Here is a 13,052-nt window from a genome sequence, read left to right as displayed (position 1 = left end):
ATTTTTGTTTTTTTAATTGCATTACAGAAAATAAAGAACTTTATCACAATATTCTAATTTTCTGAGACAGTCCTGTATAATGGGAAATGGCCACACCTGAAACTTTAACTTTTCTTATATTGTACTTCTTAAATATATATATATATATATATATATATATATGTAAACAGATATTACACGGTATAATGAATGTGTCGGTCAATTAAAGTTGATAATACTTTCTAACACATTTTAATAATAACAAATCACTTATTTATATAACCAGCTTGAAATATACCCTTCATATTCCCCTTATTATAAGCAATCTGAGGCTCCTGTTATAAGGGATCAGCTGCCAACACTTTTTGTAACAGAATAAATGAAACCCTCTGGAGCCCTTCGTATGTTTTTCGAGTGGCCCTCAGTGAGAAAAAAAGTTTGGACACCTCTGAAAATAAAGGGTTTATTATTCAAAAGCTTTGACTTCTAAATGTCCTACAATTCCGATATGACTCAATTACTTTCATTCTAATTGTTCTGACTATGCCTACAGGTGAATGACAGTGCATGAGCAGAGTCACTGGCTGAACCTACCTCACTGTACTCCCCCTCCCACAGACACATACACAAACAGGTGTTCCCCTCTCACCGTATCAAGCATTTTAACAGGCTACTTACCCACTGTAGTGAGCTTTAATTTTCACAAACTCCGAGTCCAGCTCCATGATGGATCCGTTAGGCGCTAGCATATGCATGTTAAAGTCTGGTGTAACGTTACCTCACAACTAGCCCAACGTTACCCGAACAGGCCCAAACTAGCGGTGTCACCACGGCAGGTCGGAAGACAAAGGTTCCACTTTACATTACACCGCCGGGAGCAAAGTTTCTGACCTGAAAAGAAAACTTGTCCCACTTCTAGGAAGTTCTGTTTAGTCAACGATAAGAAGCTTCTCTGGAGGAGGGGTTGTCAAAACCGCATTATAACATTGTCATTTCCGGGAGTTGTGTTTCAAAATAAAACGAATATAGCAAAGGTACGGTCTACTCATATAAAGGATGAAAGTAGAGCTTTTATTCTGAAGGTGAAACCTCACAACTCGTCGTCGCGGCCGGATAAACTCTCTCTAGCTTGACACTGTGTTTTATGGCTCACTATGGTTACCTTACCGGAATCCAAATTCACCTGTCCCATTGTTTCTACAAATAATATTAATGTAAAAATATGATGGTGGATGGTAACATAGTCCAGAGTGATTATATGTCGAATTTATTGAAGTTGGTCCAATGGTATGTATAGTAAACTGTCTCTACCCGAGACGAGTGACCTTCTTCATGGAATATGTTATCTCTCTTATTGTAATGTCCTGATCATAATCCAAAGCGAGAAATCGGCGTCTTTTCCATTCACTGAAATAATTATTGATATTACGTCAACAAGTGTTGAACACTGTATATCATTTAATGGTGACAACGTTGTTGCATGTGCTGTCATAATTGAGAAAAACCACAAAAACAAATCAAACATGTCATGAAGATATTTCATGGATCCAAGGAGGCCTGCTCCCCACTTCAATAATGCAGCTGTTGGGCGCCCTCTGCTGGTGGATTACTAAACAACCTTAGGAGAGTGAGTCAGTCATTTGCCATTCAAACACATTTCCTTGGTAAAGACAGGAGGCTGTGGTTTATTGCATTACGTCACGTGTCAGTGTCACCCACCTGAACAAGTGAACCTCAGGTTTGATATAGACCAAATATAATGAGAAGTATGTGAATGTCAAACAATGTGAACATTCTAAGCCAGGGGTCACCAACCTTTTTTAGGATGAGAGCTACTTTCAAAAAATAAAACAAGTCGTGAGCTACTTTCATTCCTTTTTTTTTGTTTTTTGCAGTGTATATAATTAGCACATTTTAACATTATTATATGCTTACCTTTAACCTTCGTGTGCTGTTTGGGTCTGTGGGACCCGTTTTCAGTGTTTACTAAAAGAAAATGTATGCAATTTAATTATATTAACCTGCTTTATTTGGGGGTGGACCTCACCTCCCTTAGAGGGGTCCGGGGCCCCGCGAGGACCCAGGTTCGATTCCGGCCTGAGGTCCAAAACATTAATAAAAATAAATTTAAAAAAACTCCCGTTCATCGCGTCCATTCGCGACCCACCTACTGTATCACATCTCTGCGCCCCACTCCACACTTTGAGAAACGCTGGCTTAGGGTAAGCTAATAAGTGGCCAGTTAACATTCTGACCAAACTATTCTTCAAATGTTCCTGATAAACATTGACGCTTGATTATGTCAGAGCAGCCCTTCCTTTCTGAAATATTTGTACAACTGAATCTCTCACACAGTTCACGACTTGTCTTGCAAAGAGTATGAGTCATGTTCTCCAAATGCCTTCTGTCAAGCCCAATCTCTGTTGGATAGTGCACCCCTGAGAGAGCTTGACCCAGCCAACAAGTGAGAGGAATACAGATTGTCCTGTGAGCGATGTGTGTATGAGGCGAAATGCCCCCTGAGGGTTATGAGGTACACAAGTCACTGACCTTCTGGGTGTCGGTGTCAGCAAAGGTCAAACCATAGTAGTCCTTCTCCAATAAGTTGAGATGCTCACACACCATGTCCGTCAGGCTCTGTCCTTTGGAGTGTTTCTGCAAAGACAACATGCAAAACAGAGTGTTCAAAAAGGTCAAGAAGGAAAAGAAAGCAGGGGAAATACTCTCTTTCGCTGGTGTAACTCAATGTCAGACCGCATTAGACAGCTGTGCTTTAAGATTGCGTTCCTGTTCTCATTTTCTGAAAGCAATAAAGCACTATAGCCATTTAGCGCTGTGTCACAGTCAGAGTGCCTCAAACACTTCACAGTAGAAAGGGTGTGGGGAGTTGCCTGGGTGGATTGGTCTTTGTACTGAAGGCAGAGATTTACTCTGCTATTGACAATAGTTCGAGATGAGCATTTCAGGAATGTTTCAATTCACCGTCAGGATACAAGTTCATGTATTCAAGGTGGAGTTTCTTTGTGTGTTTATTTCTTTGTCCGGGATGCACAAATACACATTTTTGCTCATGGTGCTGAAGAGAAATGTCAACAAATATCCATAAACCATTCAATAGTCAATAAGATAATTCAGTTTGGACTCAATTGGCGCACCCAATATTTCAAAGTATGTACAGTAAGCAGTGACTGTCACATTGGTAAAGCTCATAGAGGTATGCATCAAATGTAGTTATAGAATGAAACACTATGGACATTTGTCATCATAGTAGCCCATTGGTAAGCACACATCCCTACACACACGAAGGTCATAGGTACAAAACCTAGTTAGCTGGTATACTGATACCGACAAAATCGAATAACCCTTATCTGATTTAAAGTAATTGAATTCCCTCGTATTGATTGCTTTGTAATTTAATTAATGAAAAGCCATTAACTGCTTGGTGAGCTGGTTTCCTGCAACACAATGCTCATACTTAAACAGGTTTTGACTGTAATTGTCTGGGTCACATGACATGTTGACTCAATATTGTCAATCTATGCACCGGCTCCATATGCCGCTGTTAATTATAGAACAAGGAATATAAGTATGGTAATGTAAAGGCTGTTAAGGTTTACAAATAATGACACACACACACACACACACACACACACACACACACACACACACACACACACACACACACACACACACACACACACACACACACACACACACACACACACACCTTCTTCCCCTGGAGCTTACTTTGTGACGTGGAGCAACCAGTTGCCAGGGAAACCGATGCAGAATTATCCCTCTAATGTCTTTTTTACTAATATCTGAATGCTAGGAATTTAAAAGGCGTTCAACCATTGTCTAAATATGGGTGAAGGGTTGGTGGAGCAATTCTGTAAATGTGCATATCATCTCTCATCATGTCAGTCAGTAAGTCCCGCATGACGAGAGTGTCAAATTAAAGCAAGCGTACGTTATAAGACATGAGTGACAGCTAGCAACATTTAATTAACAAATCAGCATGTGGAGTCTTAATAATCCATGACACGATGAAGTCTATCTCTGGAACAATTACATATTCAATTGTACATTAATGATTTCAGCGCTGCCACCTGAATAGACATTCAAAATAATCTATGTAGAAAGACAACATGAAACACAACATTTCGCAAAAAATATCCCTGTTTTGCTCAGCCAGGCTTTACCATGCAGGCGGATCACACTCCAGTGAGCAGAGGGGGAAGTCAGGGGTGAGAGAAATGAGTTTGGGTGTGGTGCCTCCTCTCCACACACAGAGAGGCTCACCCATGCGTCCATGACAAGTGACTTAATTACCCCGTGAATGTGGCACCTCCTACAGGGAGAGCGTGGCCTGCCTTCACTCAACACTGTTATTAGCAACTCATGGTGGTGCAAGGGAGGTTTGAATGTGACAGGCATGAAGCTACAAACCAACAATTAAAAACAGGAAGTAGGAGCAAGCCTGCCAAGACCTGGATGTGTTAGGCTCTCCCCAACTAGAATTAAAAGAGACTAAGCAAGAGGCTACTTTGTGCATCGTCTGTGCGTGACCGGCATATTCAAATATTTAGGAGCTTCAAAGACAAAAGCTTTCATAATGCTATCTATTGTTGTTCTGAAAAGGCCCCAGGGTTTTGCAGGATGTTTTCACAATGCTGAGAGAGTGTTGGTGCATGCATAGCATTCCTGATATTCTTACCTCACACACTCACACATACAGTAATACCGCCCTTCCCCCTACACACACAAAGTTTCATTGAGTTGTGCATAAGTGTCCTAAGGGCTGGCTGATAATAACGTTTTCTATTTTCTCCTTGGCTGCACCTGGATTGCAAACATGTAATAACGATAGATCTCCTAGCAGCCTGTTAGCAGCCTGTGCTGACGGCTTTTAATGGAAAAAAAGGCACATCCTGTGACCCTTAATATCTAATAAAGATTTTAGCACCAATAGACCTTAGACAGGGTAATAGGAAAAGAAAAATGTAATTAACAAAATACAAAGAAACTGATCAATGCTTTGGAATCAAAACGTAGGCTCACATGAATTGGATGTTTAAGGGATCTTGTTAGAGCCACAATGAAGTCAACGTTATTATTTAGCTTCATAATTTGATAAATGAATTAATGATGGAAAAGGATTTATATTGCCATGGTGAATATCTTTTGATGAAATGATTGTTTATTTTAAATCATAAATACGATCTGTTTCCTTGGTGTTTATTTAAGTGAGGTAATTGAGGACAGCCGCGGTGCTCTTAGACCTAATGAGACCGGGAGCGGAACAGTTTATCGACCGCAAATTGTAAACAGAGATTAGTGTTGCAAATTTGACTGCAAAGTATAGTTTATATAGGAAAGTATATCGCCGAAATATCGATTTAGATTTGTTATTATGAGACTATTTAAGTCAATACTTTTTTGTTAATAAATTACATTTTTTGACTGAAAACCTTCGACTGCTTATTGCTTTGGATTGCGTGTCGTCAACCCCGCTCTATAGTGGCAAAAGGAAACCTTGGATGCCATTACAGATCTGGTGCATAGCAATTAACAAAAGTCAATATACATAAATGAAAACAATTTACAATAGAAAATAAATATCGGATAAACTTAAAAATATGTGTTTTCAAAGTGGAGCTGTGCAGAAATGTGCTGAATATTGAACGGTTAGGAAGATTGTATGATACAGTTTAAAGCTCCAGAAACAAAAGGGGTGGAACTTGTAGTCTAAGTGTCTTTATGGTTTGGATTGTTTTACTTTTGTAAACAAGCATACACATCTGAGCAAGCATTCAGAACTAACTTACAGTAATGACAAAACCCTAAACTCAGAAAGTCACACAGTCTTGAGTCAGTTTTGATTACCTTTAACTGACATGCAACCTAAACGACAGCACAGGTCAAAAACTACAAGTAACATGCATAAGCATCTGAGCAAGCAGTCAATGCTAACTTACAGTAATAACAAAACTCTGAAATCAGAAAGTCAATGCAAGACTCAAGAAACTCAAATAGTTCTGATTACCTTTTACTTACATCCTCTTGAGGTCATGCAAACTATATGACGGCACAGGTAGCAAGTTGCATTGGGAACCCCTTTAGGTGGGCATACAAAGCGACCCACTGCATATTTGTCCAATTCTTATAAACTTTCATAACCAAGTATTTTGGGTGAGAGAAATTAAAATGGTCATATAAATAACATTGGTATGGGTCACTTGCAAGTGTTTAAATGTACTATCAGACACTGTTTCTTACGGATAGGGGTGCCAGAATAAAATATGGGTCATCTTCAAAGGCAAGGTCCTATTTTGTCATTTGATAACTTCAATACTTTTTGATACTTGAGGAAATGTTACCAGTTAGACCCAGAACGTTTTGAGGTTATACCCAATTCTTATTCCCAGGCCTTAACCATAAACATATACAATACATCTCCAGTCCTCAAGACAGTTTGTCTGAAGAGTTGAAGAGGCAGAGTACTAGGCTGTGACTCACGCCGGATGCCACCAATTGGCATTATCTCTTAAATCTGGTCGACAGAAGCAGCGGTGCAAGACATCACGCCTTGGATTTGGGGGAATGAAAAGTTAAGCCCCGAACAAGAAGCTTAAAAATAATGCTGGATAGTCATCTCCAAAGTTAAGCAAATGGATATGAATTCCTGCCATCACAATCCTCTAAAGTACATTTCAAAAGGAGAGAAAGACCGATTCTATCAGAAGTGTGCCGCTGCGAGACGGAAAATCTCCGGCTTCTTTCGGTGCATTTATCTTAAGGCTATGCACTTACATCTTTCTCTCCTCTCCTTTCTTATGCATGCCTTCAGTTCCCTTTGCAAGCGAGCCGTAAATGTCCTTATCCCTTTGCTTGAGTAATGCCAACAGAGATCTGGCTTAGAAGGGAAACGTTCACGTTGAACTATTTTTGTATTTCTGAAAATGTGTAACATTGCTTTGGATCGGCCCCCTGGTGATCTCTCAGCATGGCACCCTTTTACTGTATTCTCTTTGTGTTTGATATCCGCTCAGAGCAGCACTATAAAACACACAACTGCCCACAAAGGCCAAAACTGCAAAGGAAAAGAAGCATATTTCTCTTTCTTTGTTCAAAGCTTGTTAAGACTAATTGTAAAAAATAACGTGTTTTCCACTGTCCATACCTCAATTTCGCCTTCGAACACCGATGTGTCCAGCAGGGTGATTTTGAAGGGGGCGGTTTTGAGTCGCTTGGAGCCTTTCTGGGGAGATTTGAGGTTCTTGTTTGGCGACGTTTTCTCCGACATCTCGTCTGTTTCTCTGTTTTCATCAAGATACTTGGAGTTCTGGTCCTAAGCATAAATGTATAAAACGGATAGTCGAATGACACAGTTATTCATTTTATCTGACTGACACATGAGTTGTAACTGGAAGGTGTATATTTATCAGTATAAGATTTAGTTATATGATTGTAATGGCCTATGAGAAAGTCATTGGTGTAGAATCTGTATCGTGACTTTATTAGTTAATGGCTTTTTTTGCCAGTGTGCTTTTTCAGCATATTGTAGACCTAATGGAAAATACATTGATAGGCAACCACTGAATAATGGGACAAAACAGATACTTGTCATGTTATCTTTGAATAGGGACTTGAAGACTGCTTCAGACCAGAACAAAGTGTTGGCAATATCAAGAAATTCTAGGAAGTAATGTAATTTATTTCATTCTGACCTGTTTGGCCATCTTGCTGTCTGAGGCTGATTCCTGCATGCTCGCTGCTGCCCCCTGCTGTCTGGGAGGACTCGTATCTCGATCACTTCGCCTCCGACTCTTGCCTCTTGCCTCGTCTCTTCAGAGAAGTAACACCAACCTGAGAAAGACAAGAAGACAACAAATATGTTAAAATAGGGTCTCAACTGCAGAGCCTCTCTTCAAAATGCCATGTCCAAATCTTTAACGCATGCTTTCTTCCCGCCTCAAATGAGCTGCGATGACAGCGGGAGCTCTTGAGACTGTGAAAATGCAATACCCAAATTGCATTCAGCCTCAAATAATGGCAGTGCTGGCACCAGAAACCCACATTCATTACACATTCTGAAAAGCTGTATCTTCTTGATACAACACTATTTCCACAGACTTAGTTCACCTTGCCTTCAAGGACATTTCCTTTAATTATAGAATCCCTCACTGAGCCAGATAATCATCATCTATTTAAGCAAGACAAACTCCAGCACTAAGGCGGTGATAACCAAAAAAATGAATTAGCGAATAAGACCGTGAGCACTAATCACGATGGCCATGGCTTCAAACTGTTCCTTTAGTCGCAACCTTAAAATCAGATAAGGGTATTATCATCTCTGAGTGGGTATGAATGCTTGTAATTCTGCAGTCTGTATTGCTTCATGGAGGATGTAACTAAATTGAAGATAAGTTAAAGTAATATGCAGGGTCACGTCAAAGTGTTGCATTTGATTTGTCCAATAAAAACATATACAAGCGTTCGTACTAATCAGCTTTGCACAGTAACATTTTATATTGTAAACAGGCACTTTGTTTGAGTTATGTAGATTTGTTATGCATCAACATTACTCAAGTGCTTTTTTTTCTTAATGGTAATCCAGTTTCCTACAGCTTCACCTCCTCAACTTCTACATCACTTTGTCAATGTCTTTATTATCCTGGAAATCAGTTGGAATGCATTGCCTTTAGTTGCATGGTGTGGGTGGACTGAATAATAACAACTGCTAAAGTAGTGGGCAGCAAGTTTTCTTGGTTTAGAGAGGTGTGCACTGTGAGCACGTCTCATAGAGGCTCACCGGAATGATATTAAGGATTTGTTCACATTGACACCACTGGAATAGTGAGGAGAAATCTTCATTCTTTGGTCCCGACAAATACTTCATAGACCTTCACACCTGGTCATACTGTAATATTCCCAATACAATGTGTTAAAGTTCCCATGTCATGGCCATTTCCACTGATCATAATTCCATTGTTGAGGTGGTCTACTAGAATAGATTTATATTGTGCAATTTTCCAAACTCACTATGGTTTCTCATACAGCACCTCTGTAAACTACGTCTATTCACTGAATTTCACTCTCTGCCTTTAACGGCTCGTTGTAGCTCCAGCCCCCACCCTCCCTGTGAGCACAGTGTGCTCTGATTGGTCGGGACGTTGTGAATCGCGCTGAGCTCCGTGGAGGTGTTGTTTCCTTGTTTAGCGATACACAGCGAAACACAGCCAAACTCACCCAGAGCACACACAAAGTCACAGCCGAAGTAAAAACAATAAGTGTGGCTTGATATTGAGTAAGAAAAAGGTTGATAAACGCTGTGAGAATGGGTCTGCAGAGAGAATTGATCCCAACTGTCTGTTATCAGCCTGCAGCCAGGGAGGAGAGATCAGCAGAGCTGCCTGCACTGAGTGTGTGTGTGAGGAAGTCCGTGGATTGGTCAATTTGGACCAATCAGCGGGGGCTTAACGTAACGGCTCCGTGGACGTAACGTAACGGCTCCACGGATTGGTCCATTTGGTTCCGGGTAACGCATGACATCATGAGTTACCCGGAAGAATCAATGGACAGTGACGTATCTCCAACGAGGCGTTTTGGGAGGTATTTTCTGTGTTAGAGTTCTACTCGCTACAGGGTGTACTTTGAGGGTTTTGACGTTTACATGCATAAAAACCTTCGTAACACACAAGGGGCCGGGTAATAACCAGAAAAGCATGACATGGGACCTTTAAAGGGGCCCTATTATGCTACCTTTCATGTAGTGTTATAAGCACTCCAACATATTGTACCTCATAGGCTAAGGGGCGGGACATCTCAAAGCGGTTGATCAATCACAACAGTGTCTGCCAGCTAACCAATCAGAGCAGAGTGGGCTCTGGTTTCAGACAGAGGGTGAACAGAGGAGCTGCAGCACAGGCAGTATGAGAAAAATAAAGAACTTTTTGAACATTAAAGCATTGAGACATGTCACAGTAGAGACACTACATACTGATATGAACCTGAACATGTGCATAATATGTCTTCTTTAATCAACAAAACCATAGTGGACAATTTATCGATAGGCAAGTGAAAACCTAAAGTGCAGATTTGGTAATAATTGGAATAAAATAATGTAAGTTTGTACTCTATAAGACATCGAGCATCATTGACAAATATATTTTCTTTTACAATGTTCAGTGTTATCGGTAAGACCAGTGTTTTATTAAACATCTGCGTTCCTATTCCCCAGCAGATCTAAAAGAAAGCTTATGACCCTGGAACATGTTCTTTGTGACCTTTTATTAAATGAAGATGAGGCCCATTATATGAGAACATGTCCTCAGTGGTATCCTCTCAACACAGCATAAAGAAACAATGCCTGCTGTGTATAATAGAATTCCCCGGACATTACTCCAGGACTTTGTATTTAATCCAGTCTCGGTTTGACCCGAGAGGTCTCTCTGCCCCGCAAGCAGCAAATCACATCAACATTGTGCTTGGGGGGGTTAAAGGGGATAGTTTCTGGCGATTGATGTGGGAACTTATCCGGTTCACACTGGTTCAGAGGAGAGACAAACCCCCTCTGGCAACCAATCAGGGGAGGTCTTGACATTTTGCTCATGGTTAAAGGAGTGTGAAACCCTCCCTCCTCCCTCCTCCGCCTCCTGTTCTAATCTATCACAACTTTACCATTACTTACAATCACAGAGATTTGACAGAAATGAATTCCTCTCCTTGGGGAGAACAGTGAGGCGTGGAGTGGTATGCATACTCATCTTCTCTCTCAGGCACTGGACTAGAAGTAGCTGAATCAATGTTATTCCACTGGCTGAATCATGGATGTGTAAGGAATAAAACAATATATTTTACTGGAATTTTAAATAACATTATATACTGTGTTTTCCCACGGACTGAATATAGGGGACACCATGGACCTCCGGAACCGGATGTTGTTGTTAGCCATTAGCATGTAGCTAATAGTATATCGTGAATGTGAATATAAGGAGAATGACACGTGGAGTGACATACTAAACACACTGTCTTCAACTCTCACTCATCAACGCTGCAATACTATTATTATGGAAAGTTTAAATGACGAACAGATATTTGAAGAATTGTAAAATTAGACAGCAGAAGACGACAGGAAATGACAATAAGGCAAGACGTGTCGTGGACCCGCCCCCGTCGACTTCAGCCAATGGGAGAAGACTTTAGATGATAATATGTGAATATGCAATTGGAAGGAAGACCTTGGCCGAGTACTTTTGCAAACTTATTGTATCATTGTATTAAAAACGTTAACTTGAAGAGAAGCTTCCAGGACTCTTTTTAGCTATTCCTGACTCAGAGTTATAGAAACCCCTACAGATGCGAATGCCAAATGCACTTCCTGATTGGAAGGGAAAAACTCCATCATGTGTGGTGTTCAGATGGCGAAAAGCCGCTGTCTCACTGTTATCGCATTCGACTCCTAGTCAGATCTATTCAAGCTGAAAATAACAAGCGTCTTCTCAGTGTGCAATACAGGTGCGCACTTTCTCATCCGGACCAAGTGGACCAGGCGCTGACGTCCTCCTTCACTTAACATCCATCTGGGCTTCATGACACAATGCATCCATCTACAGCTGTCTGTGAGAATACTCCAGTCTCCTGTGCTGTGTTCACAGCAACAACTAATCTGAAAACAGCCCATCTCGCCAATCTCTGCTCCCCACTGTGGACATCTTTCACTTCTGTTCTCAACACATTAACGAGCACACAGCTAAACATGACCAGTTTCCTGACCAGCCAAATCAATATTTGCTGTTGTGTTGAAGTGGTCAAAAACGTTGTGTACGATATGTCAGCCAAAATTGTAAAAGCCCAATGAGGACATAACATTAAAGGGGCCCTATTCTGCTCATTTTCAGGTTCATATGTGTTGTATGTTCCTCTACTGGGACATGTCTCCATGCTTTAATGTTCAAAAAGCTCTTTATTTGTCTCATACTGCCTGTGCTGCTGCACCTCTTTTCACCCTCTGTCTGAAACCAGAGCCCAGTCTGCTCTGATTGGTTAGCTGGCCGGCTCTATTGTGATTGGTTAACCGCTTAGAGATGTCCCGCCCCTTCATCACATCATGTCCAATGTGTTTGAGCGATAACCAAAAGAAGCGCGAGTGTTACAAAGTGATGTCACTACGTTACAGAAGAAATCAAAGGAATCTAATGGAGGAGTTTCAGGCAGGGGGGGGGGAAGTGTGTTGGAGAGAAACTCACTTTGGAGGGAACACAGGGATTTGAGCCTTTGCAGACCATTTACATGCACTAAAATCTATATAACACATTACAGGGAAAAAGCATACTTGGACCTCTTTAAAAATGCAAATCACGTAATCCTAATTTAGTTTGTGGAAAACCCTTTAATTTAGACATCAGATTAGTTGCCAAATTAATATAGATTGATTTCAGTGGAGCTCTTTAAATGCATTAATTTCCTGTATCACACCATTACCCACAATTACCTCTGTAAAACTAGCGAGCGAGAACTCTGCAGAGGAGAAGAAAGCACCGTACAGTGCAGCGTGTTTCCTTTGTTGTACACTGTGTGCAGTTCACTGATAATGTCTGTCTTTGATATCTGCCATCGGTAACAACGGTTCATCACAGAGAAAAGCACAATGTCTCCCTCGGAGGGTTTATGAAACGCTAACAAGCGCAGCCTCTTCTCTTCATTCCTCCTGCATCTTTCTCATCAGAGGTAAGCTTAAATCTTAGTATGGGGGGAGAGCGCATGTCTATGGAAGAGTACTGGCTCAGCTCACAGATGCAGTTGCCATGGTAACAGCACAGATTATTTTTTTTCTCGTGGAGTGACAGAGAAAAACAGAAAGCCGAAAACTGAACAAGGAGAAGAAGATGTGAGAGGGCCAAAAGATGAGGCGGCTAGAAAGACAGAGGGATCAAACGAGGTAAACGGGAGCGCTAAGAATTGACAAGAGGGAGGAAATGAAATGATGTGCCATCGCGACTCAAACGGAAATGTCTCACAGACTTCCCTATGGTTAGCGGTAGCGATGCTAACCCCCCCCCCCCCCCCCC

At 41.1% G+C, this 13,052-nt stretch overlaps 1 protein-coding gene across 1 annotated transcript in view; it reads right to left on the bottom strand.

The window, feature by feature from the left end:
* Positions 1-13,052, bottom strand: part of LOC104967253 (band 4.1-like protein 1) — a 135,695-nt gene that overhangs the window by 34,226 nt on the left and 88,417 nt on the right. Inside the window, exons 2-4 of the mRNA XM_010796669.1 lie at positions 7,710-7,848; positions 7,163-7,330; positions 2,530-2,634 (exon numbers count right to left, since the gene is read on the bottom strand). Of these exons, the coding sequence (XP_010794971.1) occupies positions 2,530-2,634; positions 7,163-7,330; positions 7,710-7,748 (312 nt within the window). The 5' untranslated portion in view covers positions 7,749-7,848. The remainder of the gene's footprint in view (positions 1-2,529; positions 2,635-7,162; positions 7,331-7,709; positions 7,849-13,052) is intronic.

Source organism: Notothenia coriiceps, unplaced genomic scaffold (assembly GCF_000735185.1).
Source record: "Notothenia coriiceps isolate Sejong01 unplaced genomic scaffold, NC01 NC01_scaffold00037250, whole genome shotgun sequence".
Lineage (NCBI taxonomy): Eukaryota > Metazoa > Chordata > Actinopteri > Perciformes > Nototheniidae > Notothenia > Notothenia coriiceps.
This window is presented reverse-complemented; position numbering and strand designations above follow the sequence as displayed.